The sequence below is a fragment of the Pangasianodon hypophthalmus genome, chromosome 30 (genome assembly GCF_027358585.1).
Source record: "Pangasianodon hypophthalmus isolate fPanHyp1 chromosome 30, fPanHyp1.pri, whole genome shotgun sequence".
Classification (NCBI taxonomy): domain Eukaryota; kingdom Metazoa; phylum Chordata; class Actinopteri; order Siluriformes; family Pangasiidae; genus Pangasianodon; species Pangasianodon hypophthalmus.
Window position 1 is genome coordinate 11,069,097 of NC_069739.1, and position 24,766 is coordinate 11,093,862.

The 24,766-nt window shown below is 41.0% G+C and overlaps 2 protein-coding genes across 4 annotated transcripts; both read right to left on the minus strand.

The window, feature by feature from the left end:
* Positions 1 to 74: 74 nt before the first annotated feature.
* sec63 (SEC63 homolog, protein translocation regulator) lies at positions 75 to 18,159 on the minus strand. Of its 2 annotated transcripts, none has more exons than XM_026918383.3 (20): positions 17,930 to 18,159; positions 15,542 to 15,641; positions 15,009 to 15,123; positions 14,771 to 14,883; positions 13,838 to 13,899; positions 13,688 to 13,746; positions 12,490 to 12,540; positions 12,265 to 12,373; positions 11,864 to 11,958; positions 10,568 to 10,700; positions 9,007 to 9,099; positions 8,775 to 8,920; positions 8,403 to 8,550; positions 8,218 to 8,300; positions 4,549 to 4,608; positions 4,257 to 4,424; positions 3,973 to 4,134; positions 3,679 to 3,879; positions 2,974 to 3,078; positions 75 to 2,800 (listed from the first exon to the last, which is right to left on the minus strand). In XM_026918383.3, the coding sequence occupies exons 1-20, from the start codon at positions 18,051 to 18,053 to the stop codon at positions 2,666 to 2,668; spliced, it is 2,262 nt and encodes a 753-aa protein (XP_026774184.2). In that variant the 5' UTR covers positions 18,054 to 18,159; the 3' UTR covers positions 75 to 2,665. The 2 variants fall into 2 exon arrangements, with proteins under 2 accessions (XP_026774184.2, XP_026774183.2); XM_026918382.3 differs by having other exon boundaries at positions 4,546 to 4,608.
* Positions 18,160 to 20,258: 2,099 nt separating this feature from the next.
* si:ch73-257c13.2 (uncharacterized) lies at positions 20,259 to 24,009 on the minus strand. Of its 2 annotated transcripts, XM_053231603.1 has the most exons (4): positions 23,886 to 24,009; positions 23,659 to 23,690; positions 23,504 to 23,625; positions 20,259 to 22,019 (listed from the first exon to the last, which is right to left on the minus strand). In XM_053231603.1, the coding sequence occupies exons 1-4, from the start codon at positions 24,002 to 24,004 to the stop codon at positions 21,084 to 21,086; spliced, it is 1,209 nt and encodes a 402-aa protein (XP_053087578.1). In that variant the 5' UTR covers positions 24,005 to 24,009; the 3' UTR covers positions 20,259 to 21,083. The 2 variants fall into 2 exon arrangements, with proteins under 2 accessions (XP_053087578.1, XP_026774103.3); XM_026918302.3 differs by having other exon boundaries at positions 23,504 to 23,690.
* Between the last annotated feature and the right edge of the window lie 757 nt (positions 24,010 to 24,766).

The following is a 24,766-nucleotide window of genomic DNA, read 5'->3' on the forward strand; positions in this document are numbered from 1 at the left end:
AAAAACAGTAGGTGTGATGAATAGACCAGTGTCTGTGATTATCTGATGTACATCTCCACCCCCTAAAAAAAAGGTAATTTTAAAAATTATTTTATTTGAAATGACTTAAATACAAATAATATATATTTTCCATTTTTACAATGAGTATTCTTGTAAACAAAAGTGGCAGACATACTGGTTTTCTGGGCACTACACCTCTTTTCCGGCTTGTTTTGCTGGGCTATACATGTCAAGCCTTTATTGGCCTAGAACAGTGAGTGAGTGAGTGAGTGTGTGTGTGTGTGTGTGTACACAAAGGCTTATTTTCACCCTATTTTCCATGTCACAGCTTCTCATACACATCATTCTAAAGGACACTACATTTGTGTGGCTCTGTAACACTAAACCCCACTGGAAAAATGTGTATCGTTTGGTACATCATTTAAGGATGCGTGTGAATGTGAACCCAAGATACAATGCTTTCATTAAAAGACACAAATAGCATTTTGTTTAGGCTAATGCTAATTCAAAAGAGGGAAATAATAAGGTCTTAAAGATTGGCTACTAAAAATGAGCAAACTTCCAGATGAACCATTAAAATACATACGTGCCACTGGGCTCCATCATGTCCTGTATTATCAGTTTAAAAAAAAAAAAAAAAATCATAACAGAAGAAGTAAAAAAGGGGGGAAAAACATAATTAGAGAGAGATTTTATACATATCCACAATTCATGCTTGCCTGTAGTACATCTTTCTGAGAGCGCCAATGATCAGATCTCACAGGGCACAATTACACGTTCAAGCGCAGCCGGATATCACGCAGCCATCAAAAAAATAATAATAATAATAATAATATTGAAAATATCCCCACTGAAAAATACTATTTTTATTTCCATCTAAAAAACCATGTCCACAGGAAGGCTAAATCCACCCCCTTTTATTATTATAGCAGGAGCCTGACGGCAGATTGGGGGCATCCAGCCCATTAGTAACCTTCACAGCACTACTATAGACATGTCACAGCCTAAACAAAGAGCTTCTCGGGAGGGAGAATAAAGCTATAGTTCTCTCTCTCCGCTCATCCCGCTGACATAAAACAGACCACACAATCGACTGTTTGAAACCACAAGACAGTACGTCGCCTCCGCCTGGTCAATAAACCCCCCCCATCCTGTCCGAAACTACGTCCAAACACACTGATGAAATATATCCATATGACCACAAAAATTAATAGATTCAAAAATAGACAAACTATCTTATCTAAACACTAGCAAAACCCTAAGAGGGGGCAAACAGGGCCTACAGTCACCGAGCCACAGCCCTGTGATTTCGACCCAATGAAATGAAGGCAATAAAATTTCACGTCATATAAATAACCCACTGTGTACATAGCCTTTTTTTTATTATTTTAAATAAGGTGATTATATGGATAACTGCATTTGATTATTGGCGTCGCAATTAAAGGCGTCGAAATAAATGCAAAAATAAAGATGTGCCAGCGGGAAACACAAATCAAAATCTCTCAAAACTTTATAATGTATTTAAAAGTGATGCACTCTATACTTTCCAGTAAGAATAAGGCATATCTTATAAGTGGAATGTGATCTAAATAGGAAAATACTAAAATAACGGATTTCATCAAAATCAGCAGATGTTATCGTTGTGGGAAGCCAATACAAAATCTGTTGAGATCCTGATTATGTGACTGTCTTGAACTCACTCTGCCATTAAAGTGTTTCACTGTCCAATTGAACAAAACCCTAAAGAGACACAGTGCCATGGAGTAGTGTGTTAGCAAGTCCTGGGGTGGCGAGGGTTGCCGTGGGACGACGACGACGAAGACGTTTTCTTTACACGAAGTCAACCCGCACCTGCTGCGTTCGGATGTTGCAGTGATCTTTAGCCTTAGAGGAAAGATATCGCTAATAAAAATTACAAAAGGAAAACAGCAGCTAAATCTACCTGTGAATTCATACAGGTGTGTATTAGGACCAAGACACACTAAACCATACAGCTGGTCCATTATCAAGGTTAGAGCGCACTAAAAACCTGGCTGTGGAATGTCTGAAATCGTCACGAGGAAGAGATGATGAGTGTCACGGCAGAGCTGATGCAGAGCTTCCAAGATCTCTAACTAGAATGAAAATGAGATGATTAATATTTACGCCTCCAGTTCCCTACTGAGCATTGCTACTCAACTCCATGTGCACCCGTTAGCCTGTCCAGCTCACACTGCCCGCATCCTAATCACTTTCTCTATTACACTATAAATGTGAAGAAAGAAAATACACAGAAAATGTGCAAAAAAATAAAAAATCAATGACTAATCAATAGGTTAAAAAAAAAAAACAAAAAACAAAAACAAAGATGATCATGAGGTGCCTGTTTCGAGGGAAGCAGTCTGTTTATTTCTCTTAAACGGCAGTTAGTAAAACGCCTCATTGTGGACTTCAGGAAAGAGACCCGGCAGCCATTTTGGATTTCAAAGTGAACAGAGCATTTAAAAAAAAAAAAAAAAAAAAAAGGAACTGCAGAGGGCCATCACATACCTCTTAAATGTTTGTGTTTACATTGTGTATGGCGGCGCTTTTGAGCTGCAAAGTTGTGTGTGTGTGTGTGTGTGTGTGTGTGAGAACAAGACAGGGCACATGGGTGTGTGATTCAGTTCATATAGGGTTGACTGGATTAGTCATTGTCTTCATCGTCTTCTTCCGACTCCTCGATTCCGTCGCTGTCCTCCTGGTCCTCCTCTTCCTCAGTCTCTGGGATGTCCCACTGTGGATGGTTGTCCAACATGGCCTTCGCTTCATGCACCTCCAACTGAGAACGGCATAAACGCACAGTTTGTATGCCTCCAAACTAGAAGGCATTTTCTCATACAGCCAAGTGTGGGAAATTTTGACCACACACCCCATATACTGAAATAACGACCAAATGTGCCGGACACTACACTACAGACGACTTTAGAGGAAAAAACACACAAAGAAACTGACCTTCAGCGGCTTAACCTGATCCAGTCCCATAAACGAGTCTGACTTCAGAATCACTGAATACTGATAGTTCCCTGTTTTGGATGGAGCAGGGAATTTCAGCTCGACCTGCACAAAGGAAAGATTAAGGACAGGAATGAATTTAGTCTAATGAATGAGCCACTGCATACAAACAGGATGCTCGTTTAGGCACAAAACCAGACGAAATACACAGACTTTCCATCCAGACGGTACGTTTATGTCACTAGGTGAATTACGGTGCACCAGTTTGTCTGCTCAGTAACTGTCTCTTTAAATGTACAGACACTGCAGCATGGATGTTGCCTGGCAACAAGCTGCTGTGGAAAAGATGCAGCTAGTCTCTCTCGCTCTCTCTCTCTCACACACACACACACTCTCAAAGCACACAAACAAATCCCATTTTTACAACAATACCCACAATGCTTTGCATTATAACAACACATATAACAACACATATAATTTAACATTAGAATACTGAAGTAGCCATGAGCAATAACTTGGGTCACATTTGCTAAAGAAAATGGCTAGAAGTATCTGTGCAATCTAACATCTCTAATTTGAATGAAAGAAAATGAAATAACACTAAATTAGCATTTGTGTTCATTCAACATTTAAAAAACGCGTATGTATTGTGATCAACACAAAACTCCGTCAGCAGGACAGGAGCCTACAGGAGCGCTCCCTCACCTCCTCCGTGTCTTTCAGAGTACAGACGTGGTAGGGCATGGACACCAGCGTCTGCTCTTTGCGGTCAGCGATGTAGAGCCACCACCACTCCTGCTTCTCCTCTGGGAAGTACAAACTGTACACGGGATGCGTGATCTTTGACTTGGTCTCCAGCAAGGCTCGCTCTCGCCGCTGGATGCTCTGCTGCAGGGCCTCCCACTCCTACAGGCCGCGTTACAAAATATTACTTACATTCAAGCAAAGCTTTAATTCAACTGAGCAACCTTTAATTTTACAAAAGACACACCCACACACCTCCTCATCGTCTCCCGTGACCTCGTCTGCCTCGGTGTCGCTCTGTTTGTCACTCTCGTCATCTCTCTCGCTGGGAGAGTCCTTGTTTCCCTCCGCTTCGTCTGACTCACTGCCCTTGTCAGAGAGCTCTTCATCTTCCTCTTTGGCTGCTGCAGCCATTTCCTAGAAGAGCCACAACAGCACCAGTAGTCAACAGTTGTCTTTAAGGCAGTTTTGGACAGTAGGAGGAAACCCACGGACCAGAGCAAATGGCACTCAGACATGAACTGTGATTGGCCACTTACATTTCCTGCCACGTTGCCATTGGCCTGTTTGGCCTTGTCTCCTTTGACCTGCTGCTGAGAGACTGGCTTTTTCTTCGTCAGTTTCTTCTTTTTGGACTTGGCTGCTTTCTTAGCACCTTTACTCTTGTTCTGCCAGACTTTCATTTTGTTCTTCGCGCCGTCACCTTGCTGAAAATAATTTAGGAAAAAACGACGTTCACTGATTGAATCGCTTACCACCGAAATATGAACAATGATTATTAAACTGAAGTTAAAATGAAGCCTAATTTAAATATTATTAAAGACGAACTGCCTCCTCTGTGTTAGCCTCCTCCGCAGGTGCTGGAGTCTCCTGCTCCTTCTCAAAAACCTCCTGAAATGGTAGACAAGCAGAAGTATATAATTAAAAACAAGACAAAAGAAGAATGTATTCAGGAATGTATTATAGAGGTTCCATGAATGATCTACATAGCAAAATGAAGCAAGTGAAATTTAAGCTGTTTCTTTTTGTTGCATTGCCGTCTCTCTCTAGCAGAACTGGGGCTGCACAAAACCAGTAACAAAATTGCATTAAGATTCATTTCTCAGTGCAACTCAATTCAAGAATAGCATCGACTTTGTAGCACTTGCACTCGGGTGCTTAATGGATGAAACGAAGCACCAGTATTCCCCTTTATTCACCGTGACCATGGCCTACAGGAGAAACGGGAAAAACAACGTCGAAAAACAATCCTAATGCCCACTTGTAGTGAAAAGGGACAACAAATGTTTAAAATAATGCATTAATATTAAGTTACAAATAAATCCCAATTAGTACTTCCCTGATTAATAAATCCCTGATTCATAATAATTTACTAAATATACAATGAATTGTGAATCACAGTCATGATATCAAAGCCGGAAAAAAACCCAAAAATAAATAAAAGCTACAATAACAACGGACACCGAGTGCAGCCTGTGTGCAGCTTTTTTCACGTCTATAGACACAATTAAGACAGTGTGTATCTTAGTGAACAGTTTAGATTAAGAGGCAGTAACGTTTTAACAGCTACGTTTTATGACTAAGTAAATATAAATACTGATACAATGGATAAGAGTATATGGGTTTTTATACTGTAAATCTTAAAGTTTACTGTAAAGTTTAAATCAAAACTAATTTGCTATTATTTATGCAAACTGACAAATAAAAAAAAAATACTGAGTTTTCTGAAAGTCAGCCTTAATTCTCCATCAGTACGGAAAACATTACACTGACCTCTTGTGGATGCCCCCTGTAACTACACACAGTCCAGAAAACTCAACAGACTGATGAGACTGGAGTGTGGGGTACATTTCTGAAGGATGTTCACCTGACACATCATCATCTCAGTAGATTAAAAATGAGAATTTTAAATTTAGAATTAAAAAATTATTCAGCAGTAACACTTTCCAGTCTCTGCATGGCTGTCCACAACCACATTCTACAGCAGGGGTATCAAACTCATTTTAGGTAACAGGCCACAGTCCATTAACTCCAACATAAAAAAAATTGTTTAAATGACCAACTGTACATCAACACTGCGCTATCAGCATATAACTGAAAAGTATGTTCTGAATGTCCTGCACAGAGCCCTGACCTCAACCCCACTGAACACCTTTGGGATGAAGTCCGTTCAAGCAAGAAGGTCAGCTCAAGCCTTCTCTATCCCTAGCCACAGGTTACAGCTCCTTCTAGGGGAACCCCAGATGATCCTAAGCCAACTGTGAGATATAATAGTGAGAACCTCATTTCCACCACCTGTACTCATGACTTTAATCTTTTAGTCACTCCCCAGAGCTCGTGACCACGGGTCCACGAGGATAGGGATGTCGGCTAAATGGTCCGCAAACTGAACTTTTGTTTCACCACAGTAACTGTAACACTGCTGCCACTGACCCGATCCATTTGTCAATCTCACACTCCCTTTTCCACCATTTGTGAATCAGGTCCATGTTATTTAAACGTCTCAGCCAGAGGCAAGGGTTCTTCCTTCACCCAAAGTGGACATGTCACTCTTATCCAGGAGAGAACCATTGTATGGTTACACTATAATTAGAATACACAACTTTTTTTTAAAAATAGGGGCCACAATCCCAGTTTCTGGTCCAAAGGTATTGCCCCAGATCTCAACATTGAGAGGGCATGTTAACCACACAACCCCAACCTTGATCAATGCCTTTAACATCTCTGGCCAAATATAATCCACCCCTGCAGCCTTGCCACCATGAAGGCTTCTAACTCCTATAGCAACCTCAACCACAGAGATGGACAATAAAACGCCAGAGATTTCTGATACTGCCTCCTAAATGGAGGGAATGTCTAATGGATTAAGGAGTTCCAGAAAATGCTCATTCCACCACTCAGCAAAATTCTCAGCAGCCACTCAATACTATCTCCAGCCAACACTCCCCCTACTTGCTTAGCAGAGCATGTGCATGATCTCGTCAACCCTTCCAGAGGCTCCGAACAGTTTGCTAGAAGATCATTGTGGTAACCTGAAACTATTTTTCCGTGGCCTCTCCAAACTCCTCCCATGCCCGAGCTTTTGCTTTTGCATCTGATCTCGCCGCAGCCCTTCTGGCTCTCTTATAGCGCTCAACTGAATCAGGAGAGCACTCTGTGTGCACCATTTGGAAGGCCTTCTTCTTCACCTGGATGGCTTCCCTCACCACCCGTGTCCACCAGAGCAACCAAGGGTTACCGCCATGACAGGCATCAACAGCTTTCTGGCCACAGCGTCTTGCTATTGACACTATAATTGAAGATTTGAACAGGGTCCATTCAGGAGAAGCCCTTATAGAAGTGTGAGCAACAATCATCTTTCACTACAGTTTCTGTGAAGTTCTCCTGGGTTTACCAGGTAAATCTGCCTGGCCAAGTGGTGATCAGCTGCTTCCCTCTGTACCCAAGTGCCCTGAAGTCTGATCATACAATCACAATACTGATCACTGACCTTTGACCCAAGGTGCTTTGGTACCAAGTACACTTACGAGCAAACTTGTGATCAAACTTTGTGATCAAGGCTTGCACAGAAGTATAATGACATTTCACCACTTGGGTTCAGAACGAGGAGGCCATTCCTGATCACCACTCCACTCAAAGTGAGCACTACAGGACTGATATACACAGGTACCCACTCAAGCACCTGCTCCACCATCTCCAAGAAGGATGAACACACCAACCTGATATTCGGTGCAAACAACAGGTAGGAGTTTTCCTTCTTGAAACTCGAAATCTAATGGAGGCAACCCCTTTAGTCCACTGACAAAAACTTCAACTGCAAGGCCCTCAGCCTGAGACTTGTGAGTACTCCCACATCCGCCCGAAGTGGATCTCCTGTGGGAACTCTGGACGAAGACTTTTGGTACCAGAGCTTTTACTGTGTGGGGATGTAAGGCCAAATATACTGTGCATATATACAGTGCGAAGTGCACACTGGAGCACATACTTGCCTGGTGGACTAATTAATGAATTTATTACTTGTAGTACTGTATACTACACAGTAGTCCTATAATCACATAATCTACTGCTTCTCTTTTAAATATATAGGGCACTTTAAATAGGGGGCAGTCGTGGACTAGAGAGTCGGCCTTGCAACCCAAAGGTGAACCTGAAGGTTGTGGGTTCGAGTCTCAGGTCCGGCAGGGATTGTAGGTGGGGGGAGTGAATGACCAGCGCTCTCTCCCACCCTCAACCCTCACGACTGAGGTGAGACCCTTGAGCAAGGCACCGAACCCCCAACTGCTCCCTGGGCGCCGCAGCAAAAAAGGCTGCTCACTACTGTGTGTGTGTGCGCACTTGGATGGGTTAAATGCAGAGCACAAATTCCGAGTATGGGTCACCATACTTGGCCACAAGTCACTTCACTTCACTTAATATGTACTTTAGTTGTTGATGGAAACACACAACAGTTCACATTTACTTTTCCTGGCAAATCACCACACACGCAAACGTGTTACTTACAGACATCCTCTTCCGTGTTAAGGTGACCGTAACCGTGACGATGGATCCTGCTGTGATGTTATTACTGTCTTCATCGTCCAGCACTTAATGGTAATAAAAAGAGAAACACATAAATAGACAATGTGATTTAAACTTGGGATACTGGATGTAGATATAGCCACTGAAGCAAAGCCTCCGCTCCCTACCTTGAAGTTTGGTTTCCATGGTAATGTGGGGGAAGCTTCCTAGCACTGCTATAACCTCGTCATATTTCTCCTCTCCCAGAAACCTCAACATGTTCCTCCTGTCCGAGTCCTTCAGACTCACCAGGTCCTGAAGGCTCCGTACCTTATACTGAGAGAGAATGTGAGCGAGTGAGTAAACAGATGTATAGAAATTAATACGTTTTGGGAAAACAGTATATAATATATAATATGCTAATTTCTGACTATGCAATCTTCCTGAAGCTTTTGAACATAGAAGATGGAAATACAACTGTTTTAATGAAAACCAACCAAATAAACAAGGAATATAAACACCACCATGCTGAAAGGCAAGACATTTGGGGATCTGTGTACCTTTTTGGAGATGCAGTATCTGAGGTGCTCTTCCTCGAAGTGGGGCAGCTGCAGTAAAGGAGACTTGGCCTCCTGTAGCCCCTGCACCACCATCTGAGACAGCTTCATACAGTTCTCGATCGAGGACAGTCTGGGAGCGCGGAATCCTGCGTATATCAATCATATAAACCATTTGGAAAAACAAAAACACAATCTACAACCTTCTAAATCCTAAAACAATGAGTGTGTGTACCTCCTCTGCTGGTAGCCATCATTGTAAGCTGGCAACCAACGTTGATCATCTCCTGAAGCAAAGCCGGGCACTTTTTTACCACAAACCGCTGGTCTGAGAGAGATCCACAAACAAGCAGAAATTAAATGGATGCCACATCAGTTGTAATTTAAGAGCAGATTTTGTTCTGGTGTACAAAATATAAAAGCCTGACATTTTCAAGAGTGTAGAGATAGAAAAATTTTCAACAGTTACTGGCTGTCCTTACAGAGCAACAAGCAACAATGAGGACAGGTAGAGTACGTTTGTCCGACAAATGTCTTGTTACTACTTTGTGTTGTACTGTTGCTCATCAGTGAGGTGGAGTTACTGTATAGGAAATGGACTATAATCGTTAAAAAAAAAAACTTGTTTGAATAATTATGGCATGATCACAAGTTCATGCATGGATATGTATATGGTTTTGATGAACCTTTATCCTTCGGGCTGATATGAGAACTTAGCTAACTAGATGGCGAGCAATCTCGTTAAATAGCTATGTTATTAACTATATGTAAATTACCTCATTTTTTACCACTGAAGTCTCGATATAACAGCTGATATTTGTTTTGTTTATATAATTTACTGCAGAGGTTAAACCATAGCACTTACAATTTTATGGAATCTACGCCGGTCAGCCATAACATTAAAACCACCCGCCTAATATAGTGTAGGTCCCGCTTGTGCCGCCAAAACAGCTCTGAGCCGTCGAGACACGGACTCCACAAGACCTCTGAAGGTGTGCTGTGGTGCACTGCGTGTTCTGACACCTTTCTGTCACAGCCAGTATTAACTTTTTCTGTAACTCTTCTGTGGGATCGGACCAGACAGACTAGCCTTCTCTCTCCCCACATGCATCAGTGAGCCTTGGGTGCCCACGACCCTGTCGCCGGCTCAGTGGTTGTCCTTCCTTTGACCACTTTTAGTAGGCACTATTTCATCAAGTACTGTGCAGCCTTAGCTTCAATCACACACTAGAATAAAAACTTCCAATAAAAATTAACTGGTACGACATTATTTTTTTTGCTTTGTTATTTAGGCAGACAGGTTGTCTGATGTGATATTTTCCTTTTATATCAGCATTAAATGTGTTCTGTAAAAGCCCCATTTTTATACTGTACTGATGCTCAGAACTACAAAAATCTACAAACAAGTCAGTAAATATTTGACTAGAGTTGGAGACGGTTTATTATTATGTGCTACATAAGGTGGAAATGGACTGGAATGCTTTTTCTTTAAGTGTAAATTAATCTTACACACTCAACTATGACTATAAATTCAAACATTTCGGTACATTGAAGTTAAATATCATTTCACCCCATTTTCATTTAGCATGCACATCATAATCTGACAATCTGGACGTTCATTGTTACGTTTACTAATCCAGGGCAGAGACAGTACGCAGGAGTGTATTGAAAGCGATGCCGCTGCTCATGCAACAGCGTGAAATGTACGCTTACCCTGTGAAAGAGCCTGATGGATACAGAGGGTTAAGTGAGAGAGAGAGAGAGAGAGAGAGAGAGAGAGAGAGAAGGGGGGTTACCTTCTTCGATATTCTCCGACACCTCCATCCGGGCAAGGTGTGTGAGGACAAGCACGCGAGCTTTCAGACTGTAGGGGTAACAAAATGGAGGCTCTTTCTTCTTCACATTGATGTTCCCCAGCTCCCGAATCAGCTACAAACACATCAAGACAGCATGACTTCCAAACAACACTAAGCTAGTATTCAGCAGCACAACTGATTCCTCAGAAAACACATTTACAGTAGGGAAGAAAAATTCACAGGATGTAACATAGGATCTGAACAGGAACAGGACACACACAAAAGAAAAGAAATCTGCTGGAATATTTTTATAACCAACCGAAGATGACGACCCTTATGCTTAAGCAGTTTATCAAGAAAACTAAAATATGATTTTCACCTTTTGTTTGTTTGCTCTTTAAAAAGGAAGCCAGCGCCCTTTGAAAAAATCTTGTCGCATGTCTTAAGCTAGGTACTTTGAAAATCTCAGAATAGCTGACCCGACTTGAATCGCTTGTGCCTGAATCCCCAAACCTCGCTTTCTCACGAAAATAAATGTGAAAGGTGTCTATCGTCAATTTTTCACAATTTTTATTTTATACAGAAACGAAGAAAAATAAAGTGGAGAAAGGATTGTTTGGGGAAAACGAGGCAGCACATGGTGGGAAAAAAAAAAAAACGTTATTTTTATACTGTCACTTATACTGTTTTTATTTCTCAGTCTTATTTACATTATATACACATTTCGCCTTGCGCTCTCCCACACAAACAGAGAGATGATTAACTGGGTTCAGGGATCTGCTGCGCATGACAGCAGATGAATTTGATTTCCTCTGGTACTCTCGTGGACTGCGCTTGCAACTAGTTGTAGTTTCATATGACAAGAAAATCAAACATGCGAGAAAATATCAAAGTCTCCGTGATCGCTTGCAGACAGAAAAATACATCGCTGAACTGTTCATATTACACGAGAGGGTTAAAATCATGTAGTGCGCACTTTGCTTTAGTCAGGACCTTTATTCATAAATACTGTGACAAAACAGACAACGTTAAAGGAGCGATGCGTAATTTTTAGAGCCTTCTTCCCCATCATCTCTTCCTCATCTTAAAACTATACACGCCTCATGAGCAGTGCATGTTCCTGTTATATATAGGAGTGTTATAGGAGTCACTAGTGCAAGCTACTGGAAATACTGCAAATTAGATATAAGCATGACAGGGCTAGAAACACATTTAAAATGACAAACAATACCTTTAACATTATAAATGTCAGTTCCACATAGCATTAAGACGATCATGATCATGAACAGTCCATACCTGTGGGACTTCAATGTTGTCCGTTGGTCTTATAATCGCTTCTTTGTTGCTACGTGGGTCGAATTCGAAGGCGGCCGTTAGCACCATCACTAGCCCTGTGGGAAAGCATGCATCTTTGTTGTGGTTGTGGTGGATTTATAAGTCAGGCATTGTGCTGGCTGAGCAGGCTTTATAGTATTTTAATACATTAGTTTAACTGACAGGTTAAAATAAATTAATATCATAATAAGTTACGATGTTAACACAGCGACGGTGTTGTGCGTATGTACAGAAGAGGATTAATTTGTGTATTTAAAGATTATACGAATCTATAAAGTGCTATTAACCAGGCTTTTGCTTGGTGTTTTTTAATCTGCAGTTTTACTCTACAGAGCTCAAATCTGCCTTTTATGAGTACTTACGTTTCATGTTCATAGTGGGCGTTTTGTACATAAAGTGCATGAAGAGCTGGGTTGTGTTAATAAGGATCTGATCGCCGCTGTAGCGAATGGAACGGTACCACCAGGTACCCTAAACACACACACACACACACACACTTTAGATCATGCAGTACCATTATGTAACTCCAATCTGTAAATCCATATGGCCTGAGTATCAGAAAATAAGTATTAAAACAATTATCTTACCACAACCACTGGAAGAATGACCATAAAGGCCAAACCATACACGAGCAGCACCTGCAAACAGTGTACACACACGTACACACACGTACACACACGTACACACACGTACACACACGTTCAATAACAAGTCATACACAAGAACGGTTTGCCTCAGATCTATGAAAATCAATATTACACTAGACTATGGTACTATAGTTTTAATACTTCGACACAGCCGTGAGTCAGCAATAAAACAACAGCATGAGCTGCTTCAGGGAAATAAATCATGTGTTTTGTTTCTCTTACACAACAGCAATTTGCCAAATTTTTTTTTTTTGTAACAAATGACACGTGGCAATTTTTAACCATTTAGTTGCGTACAATGTTGTGTAACATCCTCGAGACGAGTTACTTCCTGTTATTCGTCATGTTATAGCAGCTACAAACACTTGTTCCCTCAACAGCCCTCTGTCCTGAAGACTCTCCCACGGCGGAGAACTGGCTGACTGTTACAAAACACAGACACCGGAGACCGCTTCCATAAACGTCTCCTTACAGTAATCCTTGTTAAATAACAATACATTTTTTTTTTTTTACTATTACGTGTAAATTATGTGGAGCGTCCACTTCGGTCCCGGTAAATGAGATGTTAATAGAGAATCCATAACATATTATAAAAACCTGTAATTTGCCTTAAAGCTGAATTATAAATGCTGTTAACTACGGGTACTCAAGATGGCCGCCGCGTTTCCCAACATACATAGAGAATATACATCGTACATAGCACCATGTGAGACTGTCTCTAACACTACTCGTTTACTACTACTACTAACACTACTGCAGTGTGTTACGAATTTTTAAAAACCTCTTTAATCTCTTGAAATAGATCCATTCAATAGAAAGGTCCATTTAGGGAAACCAATCTTCCGGATTTTCCAGATTAGTAAATACTTTTGAATGTACCGTGAGGGATTTTGATTTGAGACGCGGATCATGACAACAATCACGTCGATGGCACAAAGTTTTAAAGAGAAAAAGAGCTCATCTACGCTGCTATTCAGCTCATCAGACGCTGCTATTAATCCTCCAGATGTACAGAAGACTGTCCACACCTTCTGACCAATCTGTCTTGAGAATTAGTCACCATTGTGCCATAAATATAAATAATTGAAACGATTTAATAAGGCAGAAACTAATTCAGAGAACTGATAGAACAACCTACCAGCATGGAGTTCTTCTGATCAACAATCCATGCAGGAAGAGCAATTCCAAAATTTGCGACTGCATGAGCAAAGAGACACAAAGACAGAGATTGAGACGGTAAAGTACTAAACAAAGCTTGAAAGCGCTGAAGCTGAACTGGATCATTTACCTCTTGGGCCGTCTGGGTTGCCGTAGGTCTCCCAGTTTTTCCTCGATTCATCATTGGTTAAACTGTCAACAAATAGGAACAATATACAGACTGTCACTTGATATCCAACAACAAAGCTCTGCACACGGTGCATAAAAGCGCCATATTGTCTACAGAACTCATCTTTCATCAGTGCAAGCCAATATCTGTGTGGGTTACGCGCACACACCGTCACACATTGTGTCTGTAGCATAGAGATAAAATATATATAGAGAGAGAGCACGCTGGTCACGTGATTGTGTTCTTTCATGGAGAACCTGCGTTACTGCCAAAACAGGGATCATCTGCACTTGTGAACTGACCGAGCTCCTGATCGCAATGAATGACATGCGCCACGTTATAACCGTTAAAAAGAGTTTTTCATTACCTTTCATATGACATTCGCGAATAAAAGAAAGAGAAACAGGCAGCAGAAGTGGGCCATTTTAGCCAGCTTTGGAGCTCAGGCGCTGCCACGGAGCTCATTATGTTTCAATCGATCATTTTTAAAAGTTTCCAGGTTGTTGACTTTGTTTATTCAATTAATCAAATGTCCGATTACGAGTCACTCTCCTGGGCTTGCCCTCTCGCCTCACCCTGATCATACATAAATATTCAGCAGGAGCTACTAGTGCTAGTTTGAAGCTCTTATAATGTATATAGATACATATAATGTGATTATGATTTTTTACGTAGCTTCTACACTGCCATATTGGTAACTGCATTACGGCACAGACTGTATAATACACAACTGTGGACAGACTGTATAATACACAACCGTGCTCTTTCTAAATTCTACCTCTGTGGTTTGTAGTAACGGTTCTTTGTGTGGAGCGCAACAGCAAAACACATACAACTGCTACAAATAAAAAAAAACAGAGGAATGAAGCTCAGATGAAGTGCAGTGGTACTTACGCTGAATAAGCTTTAGCGATCTTCATGAACATGGCCTCGTCTCCTCCTTTGTCAGGGTGGTATTTTAGCGACAGCACTCTGTACTGCTTCTTGATTTCGGACACAGATGCACCCTACATGCGCACACACACACACACACACACACACACAATCCTCAGGGACGTTTGGACAGCCTGAAAAAGCATGACACAATATAATACAAATCCTGGTTTTGATTTTAAAAAAAAATAAATCTTACCGGATCTAGATTTAGGACCTCATAGGGGTTATACTCCTGGTACTCGCGATCTAATTTAGACACCTTATAAGCCAGGAAGATAAATATCACCCAACCAAACAGCAGGGCTGCTTTTCTGTTCAGACAACGAACACACAAATGAAATGAAACAATTGAAACAATTATCTTTTTAATATGCAATTTCAAACATGAAAGAGACTTCGTTTTCACTTCTTATATTCATTTCAGTCATGCAGGATATAAAGTGTATATACAGGTTACAGTTACTGTTCCCATGGCAACAGAAATCGAAAACTATAAAGCTGCAGGATCTCCTTCAGCAATTACAACATGACCTACAGCTATAAAATAATAATCATTAAAATTGAGATAAGTGTCATTTTCTTACATTTTTTTGAGGGGACGACACTAATCAGCTAATTTATTAAAAAAGAGCATCACACCTTTTATTCATTTATAGTTTCACTTAATGTTGTGGAACGTCTGTTAAATATGTTAAAGTTTAAACATTAGACAGACACACACACACTTACTTTAGTGTTGGGACAATGCTCTGCTGTGATTTCATAAGCCTGAGGCGATACCACAGACATCTTCCATGAACTCTTCTCAAGCTCTTCAGCCGCAATTGTTCTGTGAAAAAAACAAAAATTCATTAAAAAAAAACTAATCACAGTCCTACAGCGCTGTTACTGTGATCAGGAAAAAACAAACAAAACGCGCTCAGAATTCCTACTCGGAAACTTTGGGCGGTTTACTCAACCCCGAGTTCAGCAAGTGGCATCAGATCAAAATGGCTGCTCACAGCATGAACAGCCAACAAAGTAACATTTTATCTTTAAATGAGTTACTGTATGTACGCGAATGTGCCATGGACTGACACGATACACTAGAGCCGATGCGAGACATATCCCGATACAGGCTTCACGAGACGATACGGACACAAACACTGTATTTTAATACATTTATTTTTGTAATTGTAAAATTGAATACTGTAATAGCAATGTATTGCGCTGTAAGAAAAGCAGAACAGGATTTATAATATAAGGTGTAATTTCCCCGTATTATTAACATGTTATTATTATGGAAAGATTATTTGACGGTAAATTGCGAGACCACAGTCGTGATTATATTTTGTATATTTCCTCACCAGAAGCACGACATGCTTCCGAATCGGTTTTTAGACAGGAGCGTGATTTACAGGAAGCTACAGTAGAGACCGGAGAGCGTATACACGGCGCTTTAAGGCAACAACCTTCGGATCAGCGGTGAGTTCTGGATAGTGTGGGAAATGCCGAGCAGGAGTGTATACAGGCGGCATTATTTACCCCGAGTTCACACGGGCTGAATGAAATGAGGCTGTGGGTTGAACCTGGTCCGTGTGCCGTAACACTTCCTTCTGATTAGTTTTGTGATTAGTTTAATATGAATATTAAACTGAAATATCGCGATGCATGATACGATGCGTCGCAGGCTTTGGGTAGAGACCGAAAGAACGAGGTCACGGATACGAGCGGCACAAATGAGCTTCCTTCGCTGGGTGTCAGGGCTCAGCCTTAGATACGGTGAGGAGCTCGGACATTCAGGAGGAGCTCGAGGTAGAGTCACTGCTAAAACTAGCCAGTTGAGGTTCGGCTTCTGGTTGGGAAGCCAATCACTGATCACCACTGTTTCCCAATAACCAATCACTGATCACCTCCGTTCCCCGACGACCAATCACTGATCACCTCCGTTCCCCGACGACCAATCACTGATCACCGCCGTTCCCCGACGACCAATCACTGATCACCGCCGTTCCCCGACGACCAATCACTGATCACCACTGTTTCCCAATAACCAATCACTGATCACCTCCGTTCCCCGACGACCAATCACTGATCACCTCCGTTCCCCGACGACCAATCACTGATCACCTCCGTTCCCCGACGACCAATCACTGATCACCGCCGTTCCCCGACGACCAATCACTGATCACCACTGTTTCCCAACAACCAAATCACTGATCAGCACTGTTTCCCAATAACCAATCACTGATCAGCACTGTTTCCCAATAACCAATCACTGATCACCACTGTTCCCCGACGACCAATCACTGTTCTTTATATTAAGTATACTGTAAATGTGTAAATAGTTTGTGCACAGTCCTGTGACCACAGATGACCAAAATAATCTTTTATTTTCGACTCAGATAAAACTCTTTTCTGTTCTATCTTCATGTACCCTAGTTTGGAATTTGATCTATCAGTGCATATGTAAATGAGCCCGTGACGTCACCTGGCGAGTTCTAGCGTGCTTTAGCTACTTTCCCCTGAAAGAAAGTTGGCTCCATATCGACACGTCAGACTACGCGCGTGCCTGCTTCAGTGACGCTGCTAACGGAACCGTGATCTCACCCCGCCGCGGTGTATAAACACTGTTCCACCGGAGCCTCTGCTAATAAACTACTGAAGCTAGGCCACAATCACACAAGTGGCTAGCGATTAGCATCCGTGCTGCGTTTCATAATACAACATAACACAGCTGACGTTGCGTAGATTGCGTATGTTGCGTAAGTGAAGTTAGTTAGAAAGCTAGCTGGCTGGATTCTTAAAGGTTACTACGCGCTTGCGTCTACAGCAGCACAAGTTAGCTAGCAGTCATCTCAAGCTAAGCATTAGCAAATTAGCGCTCACACACACACACACACACACACACACACACAGAGAGAGAGAAAGAGAGAGACGTTGACACAATTTACGCAAATCGCTATTCTTAAAAAAACAAACAAACAAACAAGTATAATGCGTAGACGAAACACGCTCGCGCTAATCACGGTGCTAAAAGAGCACAGGGAGCTGGTATTAGCGCACAGAGGCTAACTAGCTAGCTATAGCTTAGCAGGTTAATTCGCTAGCGCGGGTCCAGCACATCCTCCTCCTCACCTGCATTCTGATCCCGCGGCCAGAGGTAATAGGTGGCCGGGATGACAATTAAACCGACGAAGGATGTAAGAAAGTAGAAAAACGTATTGCCGCTGTCGTCATACTGGAACTGCTGTCCGGCCATGTCGGAGCGGGCGAGAAAAATCCCTCCGCTGCCCGCTACTTCTCCACCGCTGCCGCCGCTGCTGCTGCTGCTGCTTATCCGCCCCTCAGCCCACAGTCCAGGCTAGCAGTCAGGAACGCGCATGCGTTCTATTCCCACCCGTATTCTGACTAATCCCGCCCCCTGCTTTTTGATTGGCTGGAATGTCTTAGTCCACCAATTACACCCCGATTTTAATAGCTCGTGAGGATAAAATGATTGCACAAGCCAATTATATACAAGACACGGAATCTATCAGAATGCGGGTGGGAAGAAAAAGACCCGTCCATTTTGAATGTTGAAGCCAGCTACGATTATTTTTGTAAAATAAAAGTCTCAGTTTTGCTATATGAAACGCATCACACCATTTACATGCATAAGGTTATATTACATACGTAATGTTTTAAATCCTAATCCAAACAGATTATTGGAACAGTAGTGACAAATAACAATAAAGAATACATTTCTTTGAGTATAAAATGAAATACTTTTATTTTTTATTTGCTATTAAAAATCTTATCGTTTCCCATGTTCACTCACATCACAGACACCTGACGAGTGAAAACAATGCGACCGAGACAGGCTCTGTGGACTGGGATACGTGTTCTACGCATGCGCACTGGGGTCATATGTGGGTTTTTTTTTTATTTGTTAATTTGTTTCTTTATGTATTTAAATTAAGGCAAGATACTGCAGGTGACTGGAAATTTTATAAAACAATAAATCTTTGCCAGTTGATTGCTGAAATTCTTACAAGACTTTTACCCAAAATTTACATTTATTTATGCAAATAAAGCTTCAACTGCATACTTATATTATAGTTAAGCTATTTTAATTCTTTTAATTTATTGTTTAATCAAGATATCATGCATTGTTTAGAAAAAAACTTCGAATAAATAACGTAAAAATACCACATATCAAACACTTTTCAGTATAAAATCTAAGATAAATCCAACAATAATCAACATTTTTTGGGAAATTTCTCCATAATATTCTCTCATTAGGGAGATGAATGAACAAACTGCCTGAATGCAGGACATCTAGAAACCGAGACTTTGGTTCTAAATACAGAAAAAAAAATATTTAGCGAAAATAAAAATAAATAGAATGTGATTTATTTAGTGCAGTTCATACGGTTTATAAAGGAAAGTGATGTATATGTATAGTGTATAATAATAAAGTATCATCATAATATTCAGTACATTGACACGACGTGGAGCTGATGGAGTTTCAGATAACGCTGTGGTTGTGAGCGAACAGAAACAGTGATGTAAGCATTTTTGTTGAATTCTGATATTTTTATTATTATTACAGTTTAAGAGAAGATGTTAATATTGCAATTTATCCAACAATCTGAAAAATAATGTGGCCAAAACTGTCATTTCTACCTGTAGGGTCTTAAACATCAAGTACATGCAAGATTACGTATCATTACGCTATAGAGGATTTTACATTTTATACAAACAATTGTAATAAATTACACGTCTTTATATTTTTAAATATGTTTTTTTTTAAGCAGAGCCGAAATGAGTCACTGTGATGTCATAATTAATGAAAATGTCCGATTTTTTTTTGTAACAAGCTAAATAAAGTTACTTACTAAAGTTATTTATATCAGTTATTATATTATATTTATATATTTAGATGCTAAATCTGCTGCTCAGGACAATTACAGAGTTTTGAGCCTTTATTCTTGGGGGAAAAAAAAGCCTTTTCAAGCATTTTACAAATTTTTTTTTTTTTTTTTACAATTTTCAGATTTGCTAAGGTTTTCTTTACTAAATGTCACTGTGTCATAAACTGTCATTCGAGAAGCTGCATTAATTAAAAAAAACCCAAAAAGGGAATGAAATATCGTCATCATGCAGGAAAAACATCCATAACATTCATTTCTTCCACAAATGTTTTCATTCTTTTCCAGGATTTTTAAATTCCACACTATTCCTGACATTCCAAGAAAGCTGAATAAAGACACTGAGATGTTGAAAGCTTAGAAACTGGCCAATAATTGAATGAAATTTAACTCGTAATTTAACAAATATCTAATTTTATGAGGTAGACTTTAATTAAAAATGACATACATTTTTATTTTGTTATTAATATTACACTGTAGTGAAAACGAAACGTCGAAAGACGTATTTAATGGTTTGTTAACGAGACTGCGAGTGATGGATGATGACTCATAGGGTGTTTTCACATTTTGCCACAGGAGGGTAGCAATGCATTTATTATTCATCACTTATTTTACATCAACAGATAGTCAGAGTCTCATGTGACAGCATGAGTGTTTAGATTTATTTTTTTTTAAAAAATAGAAATTAAAAAAATTCCATAATCACCAACTTGAATGTATAAACATCAATAATTACAATTCTGTCGCGTTTCAGTTTACAGTACGTTTACTCACAGTAGCTCATACATTTTATAGAACATTTACAACATATATGCTGTGTCTGTGTTTATTAATATCTTTATGTTTAAATATATAGAAAGCGTCTATGCAGATGATTGCAAAAGCTTTTGTCGTAAATTTAGGGTGGAAGAAATATGTAAAGTAACTATTTTTTTAAAGGGAGGATTTCAAGAAGTTGTGTGTTCTGTCCAAAATATCCAAAAGGAGAAACATCTTTGTTTCTCAATGAAACTGGACAGTTAAAGATTGAAAAAACATCACCTGGACTTTTCCCGATCTTCAGCCTCATGTGTTTTTGCCATGTTGTGAGGTGCTGCGTTGCATTTCTGCTCACCACGGCTGTAAAGAGTGATTATTTGAGCCTTCCTGTCAGCACAAAGCCCAGTCTGATCATTCTCCTCTGATGTCTCTCATCCACAAGGCGTTTCTTCTGTCTGGATTCACCATTTTGTGTAAACTCCAAACTCTACAGCGTGTGGAAATCGTTAGCAGTTTCTGAAATACTCAAACCAACCCGTCTGGCACCAACAAAGATCTTTATATCTGAAATATATACAATTATATTAACCATTTTTTTTTTTTTTAAAGTGTTCCTCTCGTCACCTTTTTTTAGTCTTTCGTCCAAGCGATGCGGCGATGTCCTGTCTTTTAGAGATTCCACCGAGACTGCCCGAGTGGCCGTAGGGTAGGTCGTGAAAAGGCAGCTGAACATTCGCCTGCTCCTCTACACTTTCAGCTGAGGCAGCATTATCCGTCTCTAAATACAGGTTATATAAAATACAGCAAGTCTTCACAGCCAGACCGGTTTGGCCTACAGAACTCAACTGCAAACACCTCAGCCGCTGAAACCTGCACCTCAGACTATTCAGGGATCCTCGGACCACCCGAAGAGCCGCCTGCACTCTTAAATTGTAACGCAGCTTCTTCTCTCCTAGCATCCCGTAGTCTGGAAACGGCGTGAGAAGATGCTCGGACAGCGGAAAGGTGCCGTCTCCTATTACATGCTTGCCATGTAGCAGGTTCAGCGGATCCTCCTGCAACGCTTTTCCAACTTCGGTCTCTAGGAGGACTCTGGAGTTATGCCAGTTTCCTGGGTGCTCTGCATTCACAAAAGTGAAGCAACCCTGATGGTTGCAGAAAGCCATGAGAGTTACAGAGTATGCATTTTTTACAGAGTCTCGATACACCTCTGGATCAGGCACGTCAGCAGGCCTGTCGATGGGAATCGAGCAGGAACCCAGCACGCAGATGGTACCAGGAAGCCCAACGTCAGTTAAGAACCCGGCCACGGAAGCTTCGGCTTCTTTCCACTTGGGCCAGCGGATCTGATCGGCAAAGTTTTTTGTAATCAAGGTGCAGAAATCAATCAGCTGGAGGCGAATTAGAGACTCGCTGGTGTGAAAACGGGCTGCGACGCTGCTCTGAGGCTCCAGAGTGGAAAGAGTCCAGAGACTGGCAAGCACCGCGTGCGTGACAGTCCATCCTTCAAGTTTACACGTCGCCCATTCGCAAGGTGACAGCAAGTTTACCAGCTCCTGCAATCGCCACACAGCGAAGGAGGGAAAAAACAGATCAGACTCAATTATTAAATGAAGGGTGGACAAAGGTTAAAGTTATTAGCAAGCCTACTGCGCAAGTGAAAGACTCAATGTGCTGCTTAGTGTCATGTTTCAGTTGCCCAGAACCTAATTGTCTATTTGGGAGCTTGAGCCAATACTTCAGCTAGTTAAGTGCATTAATACAGACTAAGCCAAACAATCACGTATATGATCATCATGTTTGCGCCTTTGACAAAAAGTTAGCAATTCATTGGGCAATATTTTGGTTATGACGTGTTGTTTTGTCCTTATATTCAAATATTATTCTCTCAAATAATTTTACTGTGTGTGTTTTACTGTGAGGTGACTGTGTGTTTGCTAGCAGGAGAGTCGTATGACAGTTTTTCCATGCAAGCTAATTAATAAAAAAATGTACTACAACTACTGAAGTACATGAAGTTTAAACATATACTGTATACCACCACCGTCTCCCCATCATATGACAGATAAAAGCAATGCAGGATGAAGGCTAACACACGCTTCCTCCGAGACACGCGAAGCGTAACACACTTGACGCAAAGCGCTATCTGCCCTCTTCCACATACATGAGCTCACAAACGCCCATGACAGGCTGGAGTTGCTGTGATTGATAGTTGAGAGAGAGTTTGCTCCTCCCACAGAGACAGCAAGGCAAGTTTTAGTCTCTTAGACTCTCAGCCACGGACGGCTGGGGCATCGTCGGGATTCGAACCCGAGATCTCCGGACAGTATGGCATGAGGAAGTGAAAGAAGTTGGAGGCGTCCTCTCACGTAAAGTACGCGATGTTTAAAAATAACACATAAAAGCAGACTTTTACAGAATTGTTCAGTGATAATTTTAGTTATTGTGTGCAATAGAAACCCTAAACTGGAAGACTTTTTTTCTTTCAGTTTTAAAACTACAGAAGACATTTAAATCTTTTGCTTCCAGCGTTTGTAATTATTTAAAAAAAAAAGAATAATTTTTTTAAAAAGATGTTGGATGTGGACGTTGGATAAATGAGCTGTGGATCTCATTTATCAATCTTTTAATAAAGCAGTGTGTAAATTTATACCCGGTCAGGAGCACGAGGAGGATATGGATGTTCTTCTGAATTCAGAGGATTTTCATGAATTACAATTTTCTTGTGTAAACGCTCGTACGAACGGGTTACGAATAAATCCATTCGTATCCGGGTTGATAAATGATCTCGAAAAAGTGTATTGTGACATATCACGATATTGATCATTTATATTATCATATCGCTCAGCCCTCGAAGGAACATAACATCCATCATCATCATCATAATAATAATAATAATGCTTTAAATGTAGGTGTAAACTGCAGTTCTTTCTCTTCTTCACTTCACAGATTTATGACGAAGGCATGTTTATGATTTGATGTGATGGATTAAAATGGAAAAAGTTGGCTGAATTAGAGGAACAGCACTGAGTAAACCTACTTCAACTTGGGGTTGTGTGAGCTGAAAGCATTTCTGGAAATCCAGGACAGAGAGGCTGGGAACTGTAGCACTGAAGTAGTTCTTTCTGCCTTCTTCATCATCATCATCATCATCATCATCACCATCATCATCACCATCATCATCACCATCATCATCATCATCATCACCATCATCATCATCCTCAGCTCTGTGCAGATGGAATAAACAGAAAAGCACACAGCAGGGTGTAAAGCCAGTGAGAACATCCTGGAGGTTTAAATGTAAACACAAGGCTTTGTGTAAGAAGCATGCTAGTTAGCTAGCCACATATCTTTTATATCACCTGTTCTTCCTCACAGGGTCACTCACAGCTGAGTATTTCTGTAAAAACAGCATAACTTACCTCCCTCCTCGTGTTTGGAGAGGTGTTTTAAAATGTGCGTATTCTTCAGCATCTAACTCATCTGCTAACAGAAAAGCTATACACCTCTCCAGCGCCATCATACTTCTGTGTGGTGACATCAGGGTTGCCAGGTACCGCAAGCCAAATCCCCCAAACCAGCTGAAGTCCAGAGGGTACGGAAGCCCAAAGAGGCCATGCGTTATTATTTTATTCTTTCATGTTTTCTCGTGATGTCGCCATAACAAAAAGCTGTTTTCATAACAAAATGCTGTTGAGATAAGTAATTTTATCCCAAGAAAATGTGAATTGGACTGGTGTTGCAGGCAGGTCATCGGCATCATCATCGGCATCGTCCTCATCTTCGCCATCACTATCGTTATCGTCATCCACATCACCATCACCATCATTTCCATTGTCATCGTCATTGTCATAACCACCACCATCGACATCTTCATCGACATCATCATCACCATCGCCAACGCTATCACCATCGCCATCACCACTGTCTTCGCCATCATCATCACCATCGTCATCGCCATCACCATCATCATCACTATCGTCATCGACATCACCATCATCATCACTATCGTCGTCGCCATCGCCATCATCATCACCATCGTCATCACCATCGACATCATCATCACCATCGTCAACGCCATCACCATCATCATCACCATCGCCAACGCTATCACCATCGCCATCACCCCTGTCATCGCCATCATCATCACCATCGTCATCGCCATCGCCATCATCATCACCATCGTCATACCATCACCATCACCATCATCATCACTATCGTCATCGCCATCACCATCATCATCATCACTATCGCCATCACCATCGCCATCACCATCGCCATCACCATCGCCATCGCCATCATC

Excerpts from the sequence above, each read along its gene's own strand:
- sec63 (XM_026918382.3), bottom strand. The coding sequence starts at position 18,053 with ATGGCCGGACAGCAGTTCCAGTATGACGACAGCGGCAATACGTTTTTC. Across the intron at positions 14,884-15,008 it reads AGGTCCTAAATCTAGATCCG|GGTGCATCTGTGTCCGAAAT; the intron begins GTAAGATTTATT and ends GTGCGCATGTAG. Across the intron at positions 8,921-9,006 it reads GATGGCTACCAGCAGAGGAG|GATTCCGCGCTCCCAGACTG; the intron begins GTACACACACTC and ends TGATATACGCAG.
- si:ch73-257c13.2 (XM_026918302.3), bottom strand. The coding sequence starts at position 24,004 with ATGTCACCACACAGAAGTATGATGGCGCTGGAGAGGTGTATAGCTTTT. Across the intron at positions 23,691-23,885 it reads CTCCAAACACGAGGAGGGAG|AGCTGAGGATGATGATGATG; the intron begins GTAAGTTATGCT and ends CCATCTGCACAG. Across the intron at positions 22,020-23,503 it reads TCACACAACCCCAAGTTGAA|GAGCTGGTAAACTTGCTGTC; the intron begins GTAGGTTTACTC and ends TGGCGATTGCAG.